This window comes from Dipodomys spectabilis, unplaced genomic scaffold, assembly GCF_019054845.1.
Source record: "Dipodomys spectabilis isolate Male_0828 unplaced genomic scaffold, ASM1905484v1 ptg000119l, whole genome shotgun sequence".
Lineage (NCBI taxonomy): Eukaryota > Metazoa > Chordata > Mammalia > Rodentia > Heteromyidae > Dipodomys > Dipodomys spectabilis.
This window is the reverse complement of record NW_024870796.1, coordinates 4,817,794-4,840,506: the sequence shown is the minus strand read 5'-3', so window position 1 is coordinate 4,840,506 and position 22,713 is coordinate 4,817,794. Positions and strand designations below refer to the sequence as shown.

The following is a 22,713-nucleotide window of genomic DNA, read 5'->3' as shown; positions in this document are numbered from 1 at the left end:
GACTCGAACCCAGAGCCTCATGCATGCTAGGCAGGCAAGCACTCTACCACTAAACCACAATCCAAGTCCAATATATATATAAACTTAAAAGAAGCTATCACCGGTGCTGTGGCTGTCCCTATCACCGCCACTAGGTGGCAGAAGTCAGGCCCTAACTCCCTGGCCGTGCAGTGCTCCTTCTACTCCTTTCCCTCCCCTGGGCATTCAGGGCCGGAGGGGCGGGGCCTCCTGGAAGTGGGCGTGGCCTTGCTCAGCTCAAGCCAGAGCAAGCTCAGCAGCAGAAGGTGCAGGAGCATTTTACACCTGCCTTGAACACGTTTCCCACTCACCTCCTCCCAGCTCCGATCTCCTTGGCACCCTGAGTTCGTCTTATCTGAAGCAATCATGCCTGTGACAGAGAATGCCCGGGGTCCCCAGGAAGCCCCTGCCTTCACCTTGGACCACATGTCACCTCCCCAAAGCACCAAGAACCTACAGGGCAAAGACTCCAAGTGCTTGAATGGAAACTCTCCAGAACCATCTGGAATGGAGAACCCCAAAGGCATAACGTGAGTACTGTTGCCTGACTCCTGCGTTTCTGGCCATGACCCAGGGTGGGTGGGTATCTGACCCCTCAATCCATTGCACAGAAGGGGGAAAAAAATAAATCAAAGCTGCAAAAGCTACACTGAGGGGCCTGTGTCCAGTGAGAATTTGTTTGTTGGTTTGTTTTCTGCTGGTCCTGGGGCTTAAACTCAGAGCCAGGGCACTGTCTCTGAGCTTGCTTGTTTGCTTGCTTGCTTTCTTTTGCTGGCTCTCTACCACCTGAGCCACAGCTTTTTGGTGGCTCATTGGCGAGAAGAGTCTCATGGACTTTCCTGTCTGAGCTGGCTTGGAACCACGATCCTCAGATCTCAGCCTCCTGAGTAGCTAGGGTGACAGGCATGAGCCACAGGTTCTGTGCCTACTCCTGCTGATGTGATGGGCCATTTCCTTATATTTTGGGATGTGAAGCTGGGGCTTTGAACTTAAAATTATAATGGCTTCCTCCATACTTAAGCTTTATCCCCTCCCTGAGGAAAGCCCAGCCTCTTCCACTGAGAATTTTTCAATATGTGAAAGATTTTTTTCAGACCTTTCATAGGGAAGCCTTGCTTGGTCCTACTTTCCTTATATGCAGAGCAGGGTCAAGCAACTATCCCTGTGAATACAGGAGAACTTTGGTAGAAACCCAAGATAAACACAAAGCAAGATGGGCACCGGTGGCTCACGCCTGTCATCCTAGTTACTCAGGAGGTTGAGATCTGAAGGTTGTGGTTCAAAGCCAACTTGGTCAGGAAAGTCCCTGCAACTCTTTTGTTGTTGTTATTGATGATGATGATGATTGTGGGGCTTGAACTCTGGGCCTGGGCACTGTCCCTCAGCTCATCAGCTCAAGGCAAGCACTCTACCAGTTGAGCCACAGTGCCACTTCCAGTTTTCTGAGTGGCTAATTGGAGATCAGAGTCTCACGGAGTTTTCTGCCCAGGCTGGCTTTGAACCATGATCCTCAGATCTCAGCCTTCTGACTAGCTAGCATTACAGGTGTGAGCCACCAGCTCCCAGCCCCTGTGACTTGTATTACCAAGGAACCACCAAAATAAAAACAAAATATCAGAAATGGAGCAATCAAGCTATGGCTCAAAGTAGTAGTGTGCTAGCCTGGAGCGAAGGGGGAAAAAAGGCTCACGGGAAGTGCTCAGGCATTAAGTTCAAGCCCCAGGACTGGCACAAAAATAAAATAAAAGACTGGAGAGTTGGAACAGGGAGAAGTTCCAGGAAGAAGAGGAAGAATCTTACCCCACAGGCATGACCACATAGGAACCGACACAGTGGCTGGCACTGTGACACTACACAGTCCCCTCAAGGCTGGTCCTGTGGGACCAGGGAGGGCGGGGGTGAAGCACCCAGGCCATTGGCTGAACAGCACAGGGATATTTCTCAACCAGAGGCCAATATGGGATCTAGCTGGCTCTGCTATCCTGAATAGACACATGGTTTGGATGCCCGTATAGGAAGTCAAGCCAAGAAGCCTAGAGGGACTTGTAGCTTGGAGAGAAGACCTATCACATGCCAAATAACCATGATCCCGTGCAATGGGTGCCCTCCTACACCCTTTTTATTTTTTTCATCCCAGTCCTAGGACTTGAACTTGGGGCCTAGGCGCTGTCTCTGAGCTTTATCACTCAAGGCTAGGGCTCTACCACTTTGAGCCACAGAACCACTTCTGGTTTTCTGGTGGTTCCTTGGAGATGAAGAGTCTCATGGACTTTCCTGCCCAGGCTGGCTTTGAACTGGGATCCTCAGATCTCAGCCTCCTGAGTAACTAGAATGACAAGGCGTGAGCCACCAGGGACCCCAGTCCCACTGTCTCTCTTGCCAGCTTAAGCAAGAGAAAGAACTCTGTGCCAAGTGTCTGCTGGGTGAAAGGAAAAAATTGCTTCTCTCGGGGGTGGGGGGCCCACACAGAAGATGGGGATACAACGCCCTCCCTCACCTTCCCAGGTCAAGGCCGGTGATGCTGGCCACAGCCTAAGGTCACCACAGCCTGAAGGCTGGAATCCGGGTCCCCTGGCTTTCCTGTTCAGAACTCTGCACGATCTACCACCCTGTGTTGACATGTTGGTTGAACGGTGGAGCCCTGAATTCTGATTTCCTAAGTCCTTTACTTAGAAATTCCCCAAGTGACCCGCTGACCCTTTTCCAGTTGCAAAATAAGCCCCTCATTGGGAGCCCATGGGGTTTGGTGCTCGGTCAACAATGTTGACACCCACCCACGGGGAGAGAGAAAGGCATGCCGAGACTCTAAGTGCTGCCTTTAACCCTTGACAAATCGACGGACAGATCCTAGGGAAGATAGATTAGGAGAGGGGCTTGGGGCAGAGATTCGGAGATTCTTTCAAAATAGCATTATTCTTCATTTTTGCACCCGAGATGACAATAGCCACTTGAGTTGACTTTTGTGTGTGTGTGTGAGAGAGTGTGTGTGTGCGCGCCAGTGCTGGGGCTTGAACTCAGGGCCTGGGCACTGTCCCCGAGCTGCTTTTGCTGAAGGCTAACACCCTACCACTTGAGCCACAGCACCACTTTTGGCTTTTTCTGTGTATGGGGTACTGAGGAATCGAACCCAGGGCTTCATGAATGCTAAGCAAGCACTCTACTGCTAAGCCACCTTCCTAGCCCTTGAACTGACTCTGTGTGTGTGTGTGTGTGTGTGTGTGTGTGTGTGTGTGTGTGTGTGTGTGTGTGTGCCAGTCCTGGGGATGAACTCAGGGCCTGGGGCACTGTCCCTGAGCTCTTTTTACATTCTCAAGGCTAACGCTCTACCACTTGAGCTATAGCTCTATTTCCAGCTTTTTGGTGTTCAATTGGAGATACGAGTCTCACAGACTTTTCTGCCCTGGCTGGCTTTGAACTATGATCTTCTGATCTCAGCCTCCTAAGTAGCTAGGATTACAGGCATGAGCCATTGATACCTACCTAGTAGGTGACATTTCATCCCTTGTTTGTCCAGTTCAAATCTAAGATCCTTCAAGGGTCACTCTGTTGCTTTTCAGACAGACTCCTGGCTGGTGAAGGTTCTTCTGAAGGTCTGGAGTTTCAAAAGCTGTTAAAAACAAACAAAAAAAACAAACAAAAATCCCTAATACTAAACCAGGCTCCAGTGGCTCACGCCTGTCATCCTAGCTACGCAGGAGGCTGAGATCTGAGGATCACAGTTTAAAATCAGCTAGGGTAAGCAAGTCCGTGAGACTTTTTTTTTTTGCCAGTCCAGGGGCCTGAACTCTGGGCCTGGGCACTGTCCCTCAGCTCTTCAGTTCAAGGCTAATGCTCTCCCACTTGAGCCACCATGCAATTTCTGGCTTTTTCTGCTTATGTGGTGCTGAGGAATTGAACTCAGGGTCTCATGCATGCAAGGCAAGCACTCTACCACTGAGCCACCTTCCCAGCCCTGTGAGACTCTTATCTCCAATGAACTACCAAAAAAGCCAGAAGTGGCTCTGTGGCTTAAGTGGTAAAACTCCAAGCTTGAGAAGAAAAAGCTCAGGGACAGCACCCAGGCCCTGAGTTCAAGCCTCAGGACTAGCACTCACACACACAAAAATAATAATAACCACCTAGGCCAGGTGCCAGTGGCTCACGCCTGTAATCCTCGCTACTCAGGAGGCTAAGATCTGAGGATCGCAGTTCAAAGCCAGCCTGGGCAGGAAAGTCCGTGAGACTCTCATCTCCAATAAACCACCAGAAAACTAGAAGTGGTGCTGTGGCTCATGTGCTAGAGTGCTGGCCTTGAGCTGAAGAGCTGAGGGACAGCGCCCAGGCCTAGAGTTCAAGCCCCACAACCGACAAAAAAAAATAAAATAACCACCTAGTACTCACATGGATTTCATGGAATCCAGGTACGAAAAGGTGCAGAAGTAGATTGTCTTACAATTGTCCAGCACGGAGAGGGCCTTTCTGGACTGTCCCCTGAGGACTGAGACTTGGGGAAGGTCAGCTCTCTGAATTCACCTTCACATCTGCCTTAGAGCGAGAGCTTTGTACCCTGGTTTGGATTTGCGAAGGGGCTGTGCCATTCCCCGCATGTGATGTCCTAGAATGGGAAAAAATTGTCCTCTAGAGACCAATCCCCAAGGGACCCAAGCCATCTGACCTGTTCATCCGGAAGTCCCAGTGACTCCTTTCTCCTGTCTGCCCTTCTCCCTTGGCTTGGAGTTCACTTCTGTTGTCGGCCATAGTCCGTGACCCTGGCCTAGACGCTGTCGCCTCTCTGAGCCTCGGTTATCTTGGTTGATGAAGCGGGAGTCACACTGATACACAGTCCTACCTATGCCTCAGTTTCCCCATTTGTCAACAAAAGGACTATGCTCAGCACTTAGTACTACTTCATAGTCTTAATCCAGTAGACAAAAATGAGATAATAATACATTTACATAGCAGAGTGTCTGGTATGCTGAGTGCTACTGAGGTCTAGGGTTGGATGTTAGCTGCTTCAATCCAGATGTTTCTGGGACAGGTGGAATGGGAAGGCACTCCACAAATGGCCTGGATATGACAGGCCAGGGGGCAGGAGCAGTGTCCTTGTGTGTCTGCATATCCTTATATGTTTTTGTATATCTGTATATCCTTGTAAATCTTTGCATATCTGTATATCCTTGTATATCTGTATATCCTTGTTAATTCTTATAGATCTGTATATTTTGCATATGTTATAGATTTTTTTATCTGTATATCTTTGTATGTCCATATATACTTACATATTTAAGTATCCTTGTAAATCCTTGTATATCTGTATATTATTTGTGGGGGGCAGTTCTAGGGCTTGAACTCAGGGCCTGGGCACTATCCCTGAGCCTCTCTGAGCTCAAGGCTAGCGCTCTACCACTTGAGCCACAGCACCACTTCAAGCCTTTTCTGTGTATGTGGTACTGACAAATTGAACCCAGGGCTTCATGCATGCTAGGCAAGCACTCTACCACTAAGCCACCTTCCCAGCCCTGTATATTCTTACATATCTGGGTACCATTGTATATTCTTATATATCTGTATATCCTTGTGTATCTGTATATCATTGTATATTCATATATATACCCTTGTATTTTTATATATTCTTGTATATCTGTATATTCTTATGTATTTTTGTACATTCTTATATATCTTTATATCTTCGTAAATCCTCATATATTTGTATGTTCTTGTACGTCTGTATATCTTTGTACATTCTTGTATATCTGTATATCCTTGTATATCCTTGCATGCCTGTATATATATACTTGTATATCTGTATATTCTTTTGCTTTTGTTTTTGTCAGTCGTGGGCCTGAACTCTGGGCCTGGGTGCTGTCCCTCAGCTCTTCAGCTCAAGGCTAGCGCTCTACCACTTGAGCCACAGTGCCACTTCCGGCTTATTCTGCTTATGTGGTGCTGAGGAATCGAACCCAGGGCTTCATGCATGCAAGGCGAGCGCTCTACTACTGAGCCACCTTCCCAGCCCTATATCTGTATAATCTTATCTATCTGTATACCCTCGTATAGTCTCATGTATCTGATTGTCCTTGTAGATCTGTATTGTGCATGAAGGTGGGCCAGGGGCCCCCTGTTCACATCAAGCCAGTGTCAGCATGTATGAGGGGGTATGACTGCCCCACCTCACATCCACACACCCTCTCCTCGTGTCATCTTCCTCTCCTTCAGAGGGTTCCAGACCTTGGTTCACCTGGTAAAAGGCAACATGGGTACGGGGATCCTGGGCCTGCCGCTGGCTGTGAAGAATGCAGGGATTCTGGTAAGAGGCATGGCTGACCAACCTGTAGGCAGTGGGGGGAGGCTCTGATCCTTTACAACAGACTCTAATATAACACACAGTCTAGCCGGGCACCAGTGGCTCACACCTGTCATCCTAGCTACTCAGGAGGCCGAGATCTGAGGATCGCGGTTCAAAGCCAGCCCAGGCAGAAAAGTCCCTGCGAGATTCTTTTTTTTTTTTTTTTTGATCCGGTCGTGTGGGCTGAACTCTGGGGCCTGGGCGCTGTCCCTCAGCTCTTCAGCTCAAGGCTAGCACTCTACCACTTGAGCCACAGCGCCACTTCCGGCTTTTTTCTGCTAATGTGGTGCTGAGGAATCGAACCCAGGGCCTCATGCATGCGAGGCAAGTACTCTACTACTGAGCCAACTTCCCAGCCCCCTGCGAGATTCTTATCTCTAATTAACTACTCAAAAACCAGAAGCGTGGTTCAAGGCACTAGCCTTGAGCACAAAAAGGCTCAGGGACAGCACCCAGGCCCTGAGTTCAAGCCCCACCACTGACTAAAAACAAAAACAGAAGCAGTCTTTCTGGGAGATGGCTGGTCCAGATGTGGAGTAAACTCTTCCTGAGTTCTGACTTTGCTAAAGATATTAGTAGTCTCGTGTGTGTGTGTGTGTGTGTGTGTGTGTGTGTGTGTGTGTGTGTGTATACATGCACATACATGCACGAGCCAGTACTGGGGCTTGAACTCAGGTCCTCATGGTTTCACTTGGCTTTTTCCATCCAAGTTGGTGCTCTACCACTTAAGCCATATCTCCACTTCTTTTGCTTTTTGTTTGTTTGTTTCTTTTTGCCAGTCCTGGGTCTTGAACTCAGGGCCTGGGCACTCTCCCTGAGCTCTTTAGCTCAAGGCGAGTGCTCTACCACTTGAGTCATAGCACCACTTCCAGTTTTCTAGTGGTTTCTTGGAGATAAGAGTCTCACGGACTTTCCTGCCCGGGCTGGCTTTGAACCGCGATCCTCAGATCTCAGTCTCCTGAGTAGCTAGGATTACAGCTACTGTTGCCTGGCTTCCTCTAGAGAGTCTATTTGGAAAAGAAAAATGAAATAAATAAGTCAATCAATAAAACAAAACCCCTCACGGTTGCAGCTAGCAGTAGCCAGCAAATACACTTGCTAGGAAGTGTATGGTCCCTCCTCGCCACGCTGGTCAATGCCTCACAGTCTCCTCTCTGGCTTGTCCCCTGCTTCGCCCTCCTGCAGCTGGGCCCGCTCAGTTTGTTGGTGATGGGGTTCGTGGCCTGCCACTGTATGCACATCCTGGTTACCTGTGCCCGCCATTTCTGTCACAGGTGAGGAAACCTGGCTTGCCGGAGTATGAGAGTTCTCGGGATCATCTCAGAAGTGTACTGCGGGGGGGGGGGGGGGGGGGGGGAATAAGAATGTACATCCTCATTTTGTTCCAAGAAGGCTAAGAAAAAAAGGGGGGGCGGGATGGAGAGAGAGATTTCAGGTGACACTAATCCTCAGGGAATGCTCTGTCCTGTGGCTTACTACACAGTCTCTCAATCAGGGCATGGTACTTATTATTTTTTTTGCTGGTCCTGGGGCTTGAACTCAGGGCCTGGGGCACTGTCCCTGAGCTTCTCTGTGTTCAAGGCTAGCACTCTGCCACTTGAGCCACAGCGCCACTTCTGGCTTTTTCTGCATATGTGATACTAAGGAATCGAACCCAGGGCTTCATGCATGCTAGGCAAGCACTCTACCACTAAGCCACCTTTCCAGCCCCCATGGTATTTATCTTGTTGGCTCATGTATAAAATAGAATGGGGGAAAAAGAAATCCTTACCTTATTGTATCTCAGTTAATGTCTGGATCATCCAATGAGATCAATGCATGTGGAAGGCACCTCACCTACCCAAGGTGAACATTACTCTTTTTTTTTGGTACCATTCCTGGGACTTGAACTCAGGGCCTGGGCACTGTCCTGAGCACTCCTAATCAAGGCGGTAGTACCACTTGAGCTACAGCTCCATGTCCAGCTTTTTGGTGCTTAACTGGAAATAAAAGTCTCACGGGCTTTCCTGCCCCTGCTGGCTTTGAACTGTGCTCCTCAAATCTCAGCCCTCTGAGTAGCTAGTATGATAGGTGTAAGAGTCACTAACATCTGGCATTACTCTAGCTAGGTAGTAACTGAGTCTCTCAGCAGATAAGGAAAGCAAAGCACCATGGGATTATTCCCTGGGTGGCTTTGAAACATGCAGTCAAACTGAGGCCTGTGTCTCTTAAGTTCTTTCTACTCGCTGGCTATGTGTTCTTGCTCTCTATCTCCTGATTTATTATTATTATTATTATCATCATCATCATCATTTTTTTATTATGGGATCTTAACTCAACTCCTCCTTATAACTCTGTACGTGCTTTCTCCTGCAGGTTTAACAAACCCTTTATGGATTATGGTGACACTGTGATGCATGGACTAGAAGCCAGTCCCAGCGCCTGGCTCCAAAGCCACGCCCACTGGGGGAGGTACCTTGTTCTTGCTTTGTGTGATATGGGATAAGAAAACACTGGTTGAGGGTGGTGGCTATTAAGGAAGCTGAGATCTGAGGATCACAGTCGAATCCAGCCCAGGCAGGAAAGTCCAGGAGATTCCTATCTCCATTTAATCACCGGAAAAGCCAGAAGTGGAGCTGTGGTTCAAGTGGTAAAGCATTAGCCTTTCGCAAAAAAGCTCAAGGACAGCACCCAGGCCCTGAGTTCATTCCCCAGGACTGGCACACACACACACACACACACACACACACACACACACAATTTAGTAAGCAAAGATTACAAGGCCTTATGGCATCCTGTGAAATATATTCTGAGTTATTATATTCAACAGATAAATACTCATAAAATAGCTCCTTAAGGCAGGCCCCAGTGGCTCATGCCTGTAATCCTAGCTCTCCAAGAGGCTGAGATTCAGAGGATCATGGTGCAGAGCCACTCTGAGAAGAAAAATCCAAGCAACTCCATCTCTACTTAACCAACCAGCCAACAAAAAGCTGAACTGGAGGCATGGTTCGAGGGGTAGAGCGCCAGCCCTGAGCAAGAAAGAAAGACAAAGCCAGTCTTGGCTTAATTTCTTTCCACCAGGGTCCCACACACCTTCAACCTTTCAGCAGAAGTGGGTAACAATCCGGTCACCCCTGCCCCAGTGGGCTCCGGACAGCTTCCTACTCCAATTTCCCTCCTCCCATTCGGGCCTGTTCTTTTGCATTTGCTGTGGGCTGCTTTGTCTGGTAAATGCTGGAGTTGTGCGGAGCTTGGAACACAGCCTCCTTGTCTGCCTGCCCACACTGGCCCCTTTCCGACCTCGATCCGCATTCTTCAGCCTTTATCTGTTCTTGGCAACTCAGCCCTGCAGATCCTCATAGGGAGCCGCCATCTTGATGACTCCAATGGGAAACTCAACACCACACCTCAGATACTGCGTCTGTCCCTCCTTCCTTCACCTCTCTCCCTGTAACCCTGATCTACCTGGGGATCTCTCATTCCAGAAGAGCCCACTTCACCTAGGACATCTCCCTACCCTTCTCCCATCGCTGAAGGGGACACCAAGCATGGAAAATTCTAGTTCCCCTCGTGTCTTTCCCAAGGCTTTCATGCTGGATCCTAAAAATCAAAACTCAGTCTGGAGCCAGGTGTCAGTGGTGCCTGTCATCCTAGCTACTCAGGAGGCTGAGATCTGAGGATCATGGTTCAAAGCCAGCCTGGGCAGAAAAGTCAGTGAGACTCTTATCTCTAATTAATCACCAGAAAAATAAGAAGTGGCGCTGTGGTAGAGCACTCGCCTTGAGCTGAAGAGCCGAGGGACAGCGCCCAGGCCCAGAGTTCAAGCCCCAGGACCGACAGAAGAAAAAAAAAAAAAACTCTGTCTGGGCTGATGCCATCTTTCAGTTCCATTAGTGTAAAAAAAAATCTCCCATGTATGTATGTATATATATATATATATAATAGATAGACAGATACATATATATAATAGATAGATAGACACATATATATAATAGATAGATAATTATATATATATATATGGGGTGTGTGTGTGTGTGTGTGTGTGTATACCAGTCCTGGGGTTGAACTCAGGGCCTGGGCTCAGTCCCTGAGTTTCTTTTGCTCACTCTACCACTTGAACCACAGCTCTGCTTCTACTTTTTTTTTTGCTGGTTAATTGGAGAGAAGAATCTCACAGACTTTCCTGCTCAGGCTGGCTTTGAACTGTGACCTTCAGATCTCAGACTCCTGAATAGCTAGTATTACAAGCCCAAGATACCAACACCTACCTGGCTTGCTTGCTTGCTTTTTTTCTTCCTCTTCCTCCTACTCCTCCTCTACCTCCTCCTCTTCTACTCCTCCTTCCCTTCCTCCATCTCCTCCTTCTCCTCCCCCTTCTCCTCCTCCTTCTTGTTCTTCTCCTTCTTTCTTTTGTGACAGTCCTGGGGCACTGTCCCTTAGCTTTTCTGCTCAAGGTTAGCACTCTACCACTGGAGCCACAGCTCCAGTTTTCTGAGTACTTTATTGGAGATGAAGGTCTCACAGACTTTCCTGCGTGGGCTGGCTTCAAACTGCAATCCTCAAATCTCAGCCTCCTGAGTAGTTAAGATGACAGGCCTGAGCCACAGTGCCCGGCTCTCCCTCACTTTTGATCTGGTCCCTGCCTCCCTTGAAGTGTGAGAAATGTACACAGCCTGTGATGGTGACGTCAGACCAAGTGATGTGAGAAGAAGGCTACCAGCTCTCTCTAACCAAACACATGCAGAGAATAGATCTGATTTAACTGGTAGAACCCTGCCCCATACAGACATTCACTTTATATCTGTCTCTACATCCTAAAAGAAAAAGTCATTTTGTTACATTGTATAATTGTTAACCAATGTACATATATATTTAAGGGCCGGTACGTGGAAGGGCTAGGTGCTTGTGGCTCACGCCTGTCATCCTAGCTACTCAGGAGACTGAAATCTGAGGATCACAGTTCAAAGACAGCCTGGGCAGGAAAATCCGTGAGACTTTTTTTATTATTATTATTGTGAAAATACCGTACAGAGGGGTTACAATTACATGGACAAGATAATGAGTACATTTCTTATCAAGCATTGTAGCCTCCTCCTTTGTTTCCCCTTCCTATCCCTTCCCATCCTCCCCCCCCCCCCCCGCCCCGTCCCCCAACCCAATCCTCCCCGCTCCTCCCCCCCACACCTTTATAAGATTATTTCTTTGTTGCTTTGTATGTCCCTCCCCCACAGTATAACCCCTGCTTTCACTGTATTTGATGTCGGTATAATTTGTGGAGGGGAAGGGGAAAAACAAATTGTTTAAATAGGGATACAGATAGACCCATTGAAACAATGAGATGTACAAGTCATTATGCCGTGAGACTTTTATCTTCAATGAACCACCAGAAAACTGGAAGTGGAGCTGTGACTCAAAGTGGTAGAGTGCTAGCCTTGAGCAAAAGAGCTCAGGGACAGCACCAGTCCCTTAGTTCAAGCCCTACAAACAAAAAACAAAAATATACACATACATGTATATGTATATGTGTATATTTGTATATATTTAATTTTTTTTCAAGTATAGGGTTCTGAATTTCATGCTTGTTTACCTTGCTTGCTTAGCTGGAGGGTTTTTTTTGGTTTTTGTTTTTGCCAGTCCTGAGGCTTGAACTCAGGGCCTGGGCACTATCCCTGAGCTTCTTTTGCTCAAGGCTGGCACTCTGCCACTTGAGCCCAGCACCACTTCTGGCTTTTTCTGTGTATGTGGTACTGAGGAATGGAACCCAGGGCTTCACGTATGCTAGGCAAGCACTCTGCTAGGCAAGCACTCTACCACTGAGCCACCTTCCCAGCCTGAGCTGTCATTCTTCTGCTTGAGCCCCACCTCTAGGCCCTAGCCAGCTCTGCTTCTCTTGCTGGTTATTTTAATGATGGATTCTTCCAAATATTTCCAACCCAGGCTATCTCAGAATCATGATCCTCTGGATGCCAGCCTCCTGAAATGTGTTATAAACATGAGTCACTAGCGCCAGGGGCTTGAGCACATATGAATTTTACCCAACAATGGGCTTCATTATGACATGTCCTTTTCACCATGGTCTTTAGGACCAAATGACACTCTGATTTCTGTCCATCTTGCCAAACTGCCAGAGGACGGGACTGTGTATCAGCAGACTGTAAGTCCTCAGAGCCTAACAAAACAAACAAACAAACAAATAAAAACCCTGCTCTGGCCAGGCACTAGCGGCTCGTGCCTGTAATCCTGGCTACTCAGGAGGCTGAGCTCTAAGCATCGCAGTTTGCAGCCAACCCCTGCAGGAAAATGCATGAGATTCACTCAGGCCCTGAGTTCAAGCCCCACAACCAACAATAACAACAACAACAACAAAATTTCTGAGTGTTGGTGGGAGCTGATGAACACACACCATTCCTGTCCCTCATCAGAGAGTAGCAGGAAAAAACTTGCTGCTCAACAAGACATGGAAGGCTCCAGAACCCGAGACAGGGGTGTTAGAAAAGCACATTTTTGTGTGGGTGTGCCTATCCTGGGGCTTGAACTCAGGGCCTGGGTTCTGTCCCTGAGGCTTTGTGTTCAAGACTAGTGCTCTACCACTGGAGGTACAACTCCACTTCCTGCTTTGGTTCATTGGAGAGAAGAGTCTCACAGACTTTCCTGCTGGGAGCTGGCTTCAAAACACGATCCTCAAATCTCAGCCTCCCGAGTAGCTAGGATGACAGATGTGAGCTGCCAGGATCCAACTCAAAAAGCACATTGTTTTTTAGAACTATTGTGACCTCAATTCTTACTTAAACCATTGTTGACTGTGGAAGAAGGACCCCAGATCCCAGGGTCATATTGCCAGACACCCTATACCTGGAGAACAGAGGGGGGACGTCAATCCTGAATTAATCTTTCCTTTCCTTTCCTTCCTTCCTTCCTTCCTTCTCTCTCCTTTTTTTCCTTCTTTCTTTCTGTCAGTCATTGGGCTTGAACTCACAGCCTGGGCACTGTCCCTAAGCTCTTTTTTGCTCAAGGCTAGCACTCTACCACTATGAGCCACAGCGCCACCTCCGGTTTTCAGGTGGTTCATTGGAGATAAGAGTCTCATGGACTGTCCTGCCTGGGTTGGCTTCCAACTGTGATCCTCAGATCTCAGCCTCCTGAGTAGCTAGGATGACAGGCGTGAACTACCAGTACCTTTTATACCAAAGTTCTTTCTCCCTGCCCCCCCCCCCTCCTCCTTTCCCTGGCTCTCTTCTAGGCACTTGGTGAGCTTCTTTCTGATTGTCACTCAGCTGGGCTTTTGCTGTGTGTACATTGTGTTTCTGGCTGACAATTTAAAGCAGGTATGACCTCCTGGAGAAGGTGGGAGGGGAAGTCAGGGAGAAGTCGGTTCCTCTCTTAGTTTCTGCCTAACTCCGTGTCTCTGAGCCAAGGAAGAAAAGCCAGATATTACCCATCAGCACAGATGTGCAAGTGGCCCTGTCATGATTTTTGCCATGATAACCTTTTGCCCAGTAAGCCGGCACCAGTGGCTCACGCCTATAATCCTAGCTACTCAGGAGGCTGAGATCTGGGAAGATTGTGGTTCAAAATCAGTCTGGGCAGAAAAAGGCTTCCATCTTCCATCTCCAATTAACAAGCAAGGAGGTGGACCTGGAGATGTGGTTCAATTAGTAGAGCACCAGCCATGAGCAAGAAAGGTAAAAGAGAGCTTGAAGTTGTGAGTTCAAGCCCACATGTATGGAAAAACAAAACAAAACAAAAAACAGGTTTTCTGACATCAGTCCTCAAGTTCTTGTTTTGTTTTGCTGTTGTTTGCAAGTCCTGGGACTTGAACTCAGGGCCTGGGCACTGTCCCTAAGCTTCTTTTGCTCAACGCTAACACTCTACCACTTGAGCCACAGCGCCACTTGAAGCTAGAGTGGTTCACTGGAGTTAATAGAATGGAAGGGTATTTAGTTTACTCAGGAAATCACAGAGAAAAGTTGGGCTCTGGTGGCTCACGCCTGTCATCCTAGCTATTCAGGAGGCTGAGATCTGAGGATCACAGTTCAAAGCCAGACTCTGTAGGAAAGTCCATGAAAACTCTGATCTTCAAGGAACCATCAGAAAGCCAGAAGTGGCGCTGTGAAAACCGGAAGTGATGCTGTGGCTCCAAACGGTAGAGAGCTAGCCTTGAGTAGAAGAGGCTCAGGGACACTGCTCAGGCTCTGACTTCAAGGCCCACGACCAACAAAAATAGAATAAAATAAAATAAAAATGACAGAGAGAGCTCAAAGGCAGATCTCAGATCAGGCAGCAGAGCTGGGTGAAGGGTATCATTTCTCTGGAAGGGTCTTTGAGCTCCCCGAGTGCTCATACAATTTTTTTCCCCCTTGTGCCTTAACTTCCAATGCTTCTGCAGGTAGTGGAGGCCATGAACAGTACCACCAATGACTGTGGCCACAACGAGACGGTGATCCTCACCCCCTCCATGGACTCGCGGCTCTACATGCTCTCCTTCCTGCCCTTCCTGGTGCTGCTGGTTTTCATCCGAAACCTCCAGGCCCTCACCATCTTCTCACTGCTGGCCAACGTCAGCATGCTGGTCAGCCTGGTGATCATCGCCCAGTATATTGCCCAGGTCAGTACCTACCATCAAGGCCCTGCTATGGGTCTGAATTCAGGGTCTGGGCGCTGTCCCTGCCTGAATGTTTTGAACTCAAGGTAGGTGCTCTACCATTTGAACCACAGCTCTACTTTTGGCTTCTTTTGGCTAGTTCATTGGAGATAAGAGTCTCCTGGGTTTTCCACCTCAGCCTCCTGAGTAGCTGGGATTACAGGCATGAGCCACCAGCCTGGGGCTACACCACCTCTCCTAGAGGAGCTTGAATGGGCTTCTTTTTTGTCGGTTGTGGGGCTTGAACCCTGGGCCTGGGTGCTGTCCCTGAGCTCTTCAGCTCAAGGTTACTGCTCTATCACTTGAGTTACAGCGCCACTTCTGGTTTTCTGGTGGTTTATTGGAGATAAGAGTCTCAAGGGCTTTCCTGCCCTGGTTGGCTTTGAACCGTGGTCCTCAGATCTCAGCTTCCTGAGTAGCTAGGATTACAGGCGTGAGCCACCGGTGCCCGGCTTAAATGGGCATTTTGAGTGACTACTTCATTGTGTTTCTCCTCTAGGGGATTCCAGATCCCAGACCACTGCCCCTGGCAGCCAGCTGGCAAACCTACCCTCTCTTTTTTGGAACGGCCATTTTTTCCTTCGAAAGCATCGGTGTGGTAAGGCTTGGCATGGGAAGTTGGGCTTCTCCTGCCTTGTGGGGAGAGAGAGATGAACTCTGAGCTTCTGGGGTCCCCTTAGACATGATCGTGGCCCTGTTAGAGAAGTACCGGTACTGGGGCTTGAACTCAAGAGTTTCATGCTCTTGCTTAGCATTTTTTTTGCTCAAGGCTGGTACTCTACCACTTGAGCCACACCTCCACTTGTGGCTTTTTGGTGGTTCATTGGAGATAAGAGTCTCACAGACTTTCCTGCCCTGACTGGCTTTGAACTATGATCCTCAGATCTCAGCCTTCCTGAGTAGCTAGGATGATAGGCATGAGCCACCGGCGCCAGGCAGAATTTCCTTTTTTAAGGCTTAGTACTATTCCAAGTCCCTCTCCTTGATGGACCTCGGGTGGCCTCTCCCCATTGGTGAGGGTGAGCAGTGTCCGTCAAATTCTTCCGTTCTGAGGCGATATGGTGTTTCCTTTGTGTTCATGAGTGTCTCTCCTTGCTACTGGGCTCTTCCTCTAGGTTCTTCCTCTGGAAAACAAGATGGCGGATGCTCGTCGCTTCCCAGCCATCTTGTCTCTGGGACTGTCCATTGTGACCGCCCTGTACATCGGCATCGGGGCTCTGGGCTACCTACGCTTCGGAGAAGACATCAAGGCCAGCATCACTCTTAACCTGCCCAACTGCTGGTACCCATGTGGGCTTCCTGGGTGGCAGAGATGGTTGGGCACACCCCTGGAAACCAAGGCCTAGAGATCCTCCCGAAGGCCGAAGGTACCACTGGAACCTCGGCTCCAGATCCTCCTTCAGTGATGGCCTCCAAAGTTGAATTAGGACTTGATCATCTTTTTTTCCCTGATGCTCATCTTGGGGCTGGTCTCTGAGCTTTTCCACTCAAGACTAGTACTCTACCACTTGAGCCATACCTCCTCTTCTGGCTTTTTGCTGGTTCATTGGAGAGAAGAGTCTCAGAGACTCTCCTGTCCCGATGGGCTTTGAACTGTGATCCTCCTATCGCAGCCTCCTGAGTAGCTGGGTTTACAGGCATGAGCCACCAGCACCTAGCTTAGGACTTGAAGAAGGACATGATTGAAGAAGACAGGACATGGGGCTGGGAAGGTGGCTCAGTGGTAGAGCGCTTGCCTTGCATGCATGAGGCCCTGGGTTCGATTCCTCAGCACCACATAAACAGAAAAAGCTGGAAGTGGTGCTGTGGCTCAAATGGTAGAGCACTAGCCTTGAGCTGAAGAGCTGGGGGACAGCGCCCAGGCCCAGAGTTCAGGCCCCAGGACCAACAAAAAAAATGAAGAAGAAGAAGAAGACAGGACAAAAGTGGCAATGCTTGACCACCTAAGGGGAGAAGAGGGGGAGCACTGGATGAGGACAAGGGTCAGAGAGCCATCTGTGGGTGTCTTTCCACTTCTGGTTCCATGTACTAATGCTCAATGCTCATTGTTACTCAATGACTGAGTCTACCCACCACAGCCCCTCAGTCAGGGTGATAAAGATACAACTCCAAAACACAGACCAACATGAAGTCCATTGGAATCCGCAAACATCTGATGTCCACGCATGCCCAATTCACCCGCCAGTTAGCAGCCACAGACTTCAGACAGCACCATATTTAAATAAACAGGGGAGCTAGGCTCCAGTGGTTCATACCTGTAATCCCGGCCTCTCAGGAGGCTGGAATCTGAGGATCACAGTTCGAACCCAGTCTAGGCAGGAAAGTCCATGAGACTCTTATCTCCAGTAAACCAGTAAAAAACCAGAAGGAGAGTTCTGGCTCAAGTGGTAGAGTACTCTCTTTGAGCAAAAAAAGCTCAGGAATAGTGCACTGGCCCTGAGTTCAAGCCCCAGGACTGGCATATTAAAAAAAAAACAAACCTGAGAGTATTCATTTATTCATTCTCATTTGACCCCAACCTCTCACAATCCCATTTATAATCGCAGAACCCCCCAAAAATGTGGGGTTCTGAGATTTTTCTCCATTCACCAGAAGGCAGTGTTGAAGCTATGTTATGCCCCAAGAACTCTGAAGGATCCAGAACATTCCTAAGGACTCATAGAGCTCACTGAGAAATCAAGTCTTTTCTTTTCTTTTCTTTTCTTTTTTTGGTAAGTCATAGGGCTTGAACTCAGGGCCTGGGCGCTGTCCCTGAGCTTTGGTACTCAAGACTAGCACTCTACCACTTCCAGTTTTTAGGTGGCAAATTGGAGATAAGAGTCTCACAGGGACTTTTCGGCCTGGCCTGGCTTCCAACCATGATCCTCAGATCTCAGCCTCCTAAGTAGCTAGGATGTCAGGTGTGAACCACTGGAGCCCGGCTAGTAGAGTCTTTTTCAATCCAGGTTTTGGAGTTAATTTATCGGCTGCATTTCCTTTGGTGTGTCAGTGGAATGATCGGTGGGTGACAAGTTCTCTTACCCTGAACTTCTCTTTCTGAAAATCTGAAATCAAGCATCAAAGGACTTCATTTAGGGCTGGGACTGTGGCTTAGTGGTAGAGTGCTTGCCTAGCATGCACGAAGCCATGGGTTTGATTCCTCAGTACCACATACACAGAAAAGGCCGGAAGTGGCGCTGTGGCTCAAGTGGTAGAGTGCTAGCCTTGAGCAAAACAAATTCAGGGACAGTGCCTGGGCCCTGAGTGTAAGCCCCAGGACAGGCAAAAACAAACAAATAAACAAAAAATCATTTAGAGATGACCCTTCTAGAAGTTTCCATGAATCATCTCACGCTTCACTCTAGCAATTGTTTGCTTTGGGAGATTTCCTCTTGACCCTTAGACGCTATGACTCTTCCTCCATCATAGCAAATGGAGAGGAACCCAAAGGCTTGTCCCACGTCTGAGGGTCTGTGACCCCCGTGGGGTCAGTGATCAGAGTGGCATGGCTTGGGAAAACATCCATTTTGCAGGTTGTACCAGTGGGTGAAGCTGCTGTACATCGTGGGCATCCTGTGCACCTACGCCCTGCAGTTCTACGTCCCTGCGGAAATCATCATCCCCTACGCCCTCTCCCGAGTGCCCGAGCGCTGGGCGCTGCCTGTGGATCTGCTGGTCCGCCTTGTTCTGGTCTGCCTGACTTGTGAGTGTAAAGCCCAACCCAGGGCATAGAGACATAGCTGGGCGGTGGTGGCGGCTCACGCCTGCCATCCTAGCTACTCAGGAGGCTGAGATCTGAGGATCATGGTTGGAAGCCAGGCCAGGCAGAAAAGTCCCTGTGAGACTCTTATCTCCAATTAACCACTCATTCTCCCCACCCCAAAGAAAAAGCGGAGCTGTGGCTCAAGCAATAAGAAGCTCAGGGATAGCACTCAGACCCTGAGTTCAAGTCCCAGGACTGGTATCAAAAACAAACAACAGCAACAAAGGCAAAGGACATGTTTCAAGGAAACTAAGTTTATTTGAAGCAAGGAAAGCTGGGAAAGAAAGGAGAGGAATCCTCCATCTGGAGAGAGGGTGAAGGAGAATCCCAGGGAGTTCTTGCCAGAAGGCAGTTATTATACTTTGGACCTTCTCCCCTCCTTCCTCTACCTGGGCTGCTTTGTGCTGATTGCTTGACCGCTCCTGCACATGCCATTCTGGCTCTTTTCATTGGTTGAACAGGCACCCAGGGCGTTACATTTGAGCAGGAAGAAGCATTTCAGCAGGAGCCCAAGACAGACATTGAAAATGAAGTACCCAGGCTGGGAAGGTGGCTCAGTGGTAGACCAGTTGCCTAGCATGCATGAAGCCCTGGGTTCAATTCCTCAGTCCCACATACATGGAAAAAGCTGGGAGTGGCGCTATGGCTCAAGTAGTAGAGGGCTAGCTTTGAGCAAAGGAAGCTCAGGGACAGTGCCCAAGCCCTGAGTTCAAATACAACCTCAGCTAAACCTGAAGTGCTCTCTTTCCTGTCCTCTCCCCCCCGCAGGCGTGCTGGCCGTGCTCATCCCCCGGCTGGACCTGGTCATCTCTCTGGTAGGCTCGGTGAGCAGCAGCGCCCTGGCCCTCATCATCCCCCCGCTGCTGGAGATCACCACGTTCTGTGCAGAGGGCCTGAGCCCCCTGCTCATCGCCAAGGACGTCCTCATCAGCAGCCTGGGCTTCGTGGGCTTCGTGGTGGGGACTTACCAGGCCCTGGATGAGCTGATTGGATCAAGAGGATCTCTCAGCTTTCCCAACTCCACCATTGTTACTCAATGAGAAGAAGCCGGCCCCCAGCTCACACACATTCTTCTCTGTCACGCGCAAGATTTCGGTGTGGTTATTTTACTTGTCTGGGCCAAGTCATGTTTTCAAAACAGACAGACAGGGGCTGGGAAGGTGGCTCCGTGGTAGAGTGCTTGCCTAGCATGTATGAGGCCCTGGGTTTGATTCCTCAGCACCACATACACAAAAAAAGCTGGAAATGGTGCTGTGGCTCAAGTGGTAGAGTGCTAGCCTTGAGCACAAAAGAAACTCAGGGACAGTTCAAGCCCCAGGAATGGCAAAAAAAAAAATCATAAAAACAAATGAATGAACACGTGAGGAATTGCCTTCTACAAGATGGAAATGGTAATTTTAAAATAAAAAAAAACTTTTTGGTCTTTAATCCTTTTTTTCTTCCCATCACATGATTTCTACCCCCACTGACAGCTCTCCAAGGGAATGATTTTGATTCTACCCCATCTTTTTTTGGGGGGGGAGCGGGGGAGTCTGGTCATGGGGCCTGAACTCTGGGCCTGGGCGCTGTCCCTCAGCTCTTCAGCTCAAGGCTAGCGCTCTACCACTTGAGCCACAGCACCACTTCCGGCTTTTTTTTTCTTTTTGCTTATGTGGTGCTGAGGAATCGAACCCAGGGCCTCATGCATGCAAGGCAAGCGCTCTACCGCTAAGCCACCTTCCCAGCCCTACCCCATCCTTCATATAAAAAAAATGTAATGCCAGTCCCAGGGCTTGAACTCAGGGCCTGGGTGCTATGAGCTTTTTTACTCAAGGCTGGCACTCAATGGAGCCACAGCTCCATTCCATCAATGGAGCCACAGCTCCACTTCCACTTAACCACTTGCTGGTTAATTGGAGATAAGAGTCTCATGGACTTTCCTGCCCTGGCTGGCTTTGAACTATAATCTTCAGATCTGAGCCTCCTGAGTAGCCAGATTACAGTGAAAACCACCAGGGCATAGCTAGACCCAACTTGTTTGGTCCTTGCCAAAATGAGTTTTGCCATCTAAATGGAGCTATTCTAGAAGCCACCACCAGGGGTCCCCAAGGTACATCATCAAACTGGCAGAGTTGATGCCTGCTAGCTAGGGCTGACATGCTTTGGGAGATCAAATGAACCACCTCCTTCCCCTTTTCTGGACCAGTTCAAAGACTCCTGGGGAGAGAAAACAATAAACATAATGTACCACCATGCCAGGTACAACTCCAGCACTGAGACGGATCAGAAGCCAAGATGAGCAATGTTGAATTTCGACTCTCAGAAAAGAGCCCTTCATGCTAAAGGGCAGTACACTTTCCAAATCATTGTATAAAAGTTTTAGCCCAACTCAGAGAATCCTGTGAACTTTTATGCCCTGGCTGACTGAACCTATTGTCCCAAGTAGCTAGGATTATGGAATTGAATATGTGTGCCTGGCTCTGTCTCTGAAATATTGCCACAATATTCTTGATTACTCACTTTGTCCCAAGCCTACAGCAAATTGTGTGTGTGTGTGTGTGTGTGTGTGTGTGTGCGTGCGTGTTAGCACTGCGATATGAACTCAGGGCTTGGGAATTATCCCTTAGTTTGTCCATTCAGGGCCGGTGCTCTACCACTTGAGCCACACTCCACTTCCAGCTTTTTGCTAGTGAACTGGAGATAAAAGTCTCACAGACGGGGCTGGGAAGGTGGCTCAGTGGTAGAGCGCTTGCCTTGCATGCCTGAGGCCCTGGGTTCGATTCCCCAGCACCACATAAGCAAAAAGAAAAAAGCAGGAAGTGGTGCTGTGGCTCAAGTGGTAGAGCACTAGCCTTGAGCTGAAGAGCTGAGGGACAGTGCCCAGGCACAGAGTTCGGCCCCACCACCGGACCCCCCCCCCAAAAAAAAAGAAAAGTTTAATGCAAAAGTCTCACAGACTTTCCTGGCCGGATTGGCTTCAAATCGTGATCCTCTGATCTCAGCCAGCCACCCTGAGTAGCCAGGATTGCAGGTGTGAGCCACTGGTACCCTGAAAGTTTCTTATAGTAAACTGGAAAAATGCCCATAAATTCCTCTTTATAACGTGAAGCGGCTATGTCTATATTTCTACCCCTGTAAATCTGTCATAATCCTGTAACACACACACACACACACACACACACACACACAGAGGAATATGGTAGAGGGCTGAATTTGTTCAAAGTACACTGTGTGTAGGTCTGGAACTATCACAATGAAACACCATCTTATGACCAATTATTGATGTCTTCCTATGCATGGTGAAGGCCACCTAATTCATCTCCTTGCTATGACCCCAAGACAAAGGACCCCAGACGGGGGGGAGCCATGTTCAAATGTGAATCATACTCCTCTGCTTAAACCCTAAAGACATGACAGTGGGCTAAAAGCTCCTGCCCTCCAATGCCGTCCATCTTCCACCAGCTCTCCAATTAACCTCTCGAGTGTGGTTGAAACACATATCATTCAAACCAAGATACCTTCCATCATGAAAAGAGGCACTATTAAAATTATACCACATGCTGATGCCAATAGCTCATGCCTGTAATCCTAGCTACTCAGAAGGCTGAGATCTGAGGATCGTGGTTCAAAGCCAGCCTGGGCAGTAAAGTCCCCATAAGACTCTTATCTCCAATTAACCACTCAAACACTGGAAGTGACACTGTGGCTCAAAGTGGTAGAGCGCTAGCTTTGGGCCAAAGAGCTCAGGGACAGCGCCCAGGCCCTGAGTTCAAGCCCCACGACGACCACCACCACCACCACCAACAACAACAACAAAGTAGGAAAGAAGTTTGATCTCTAGGATTGAAGGAGGAGGAAGAAGAAAAAGAAGAAGGAGGAAGACGCTTTATTTGGGCTCAAGGTTTCAAAGGTTTTAGCCCGTGGTTAAAAACAACACTGGGGACCCGTGTTGAAGTTCTGGGACTTGTGTGGAGCGCTGGACACAGAGTAAAGCTGCTCACCTCCTGCCTACCAGAGAGCTGAGAG

The 22,713-nt window shown here is 48.7% G+C and overlaps 1 protein-coding gene across 1 annotated transcript; it reads left to right on the top strand.

Moving 5' to 3' along the window:
- Positions 1–341: 341 nt before the first annotated feature.
- LOC122115454 (proton-coupled amino acid transporter 2-like) lies at positions 342–19,748 on the top strand. The gene is made up of 10 exons (XM_042688940.1): positions 342–548; positions 6,214–6,304; positions 7,529–7,617; positions 8,699–8,794; positions 13,566–13,650; positions 14,712–14,930; positions 15,466–15,564; positions 16,082–16,248; positions 18,479–18,648; positions 19,477–19,748. The coding sequence occupies exons 1-10, from the start codon at positions 385–387 to the stop codon at positions 19,746–19,748; spliced, it is 1,452 nt and encodes a 483-aa protein (XP_042544874.1). The 5' UTR covers positions 342–384.
- The last annotated feature ends 2,965 nt before the right edge of the window (positions 19,749–22,713 follow it).

What these genes read in the sequence shown, in the direction of transcription:
- LOC122115454 (XM_042688940.1), top strand. Translation starts at nt 385, where the DNA reads ATGCCTGTGACAGAGAATGCCCGGGGTCCCCAGGAAGCCCCTGCCTTC. An exon ending in AGCCACGCCCACTGGGGGAG is followed by an intron (nt 8,795 to 13,565) that starts GTACCTTGTTCT and finishes GCTCTCTTCTAG; the next exon opens with GCACTTGGTGAGCTTCTTTC. An exon ending in CTTAACCTGCCCAACTGCTG is followed by an intron (nt 16,249 to 18,478) that starts GTACCCATGTGG and finishes TCCATTTTGCAG; the next exon opens with GTTGTACCAGTGGGTGAAGC.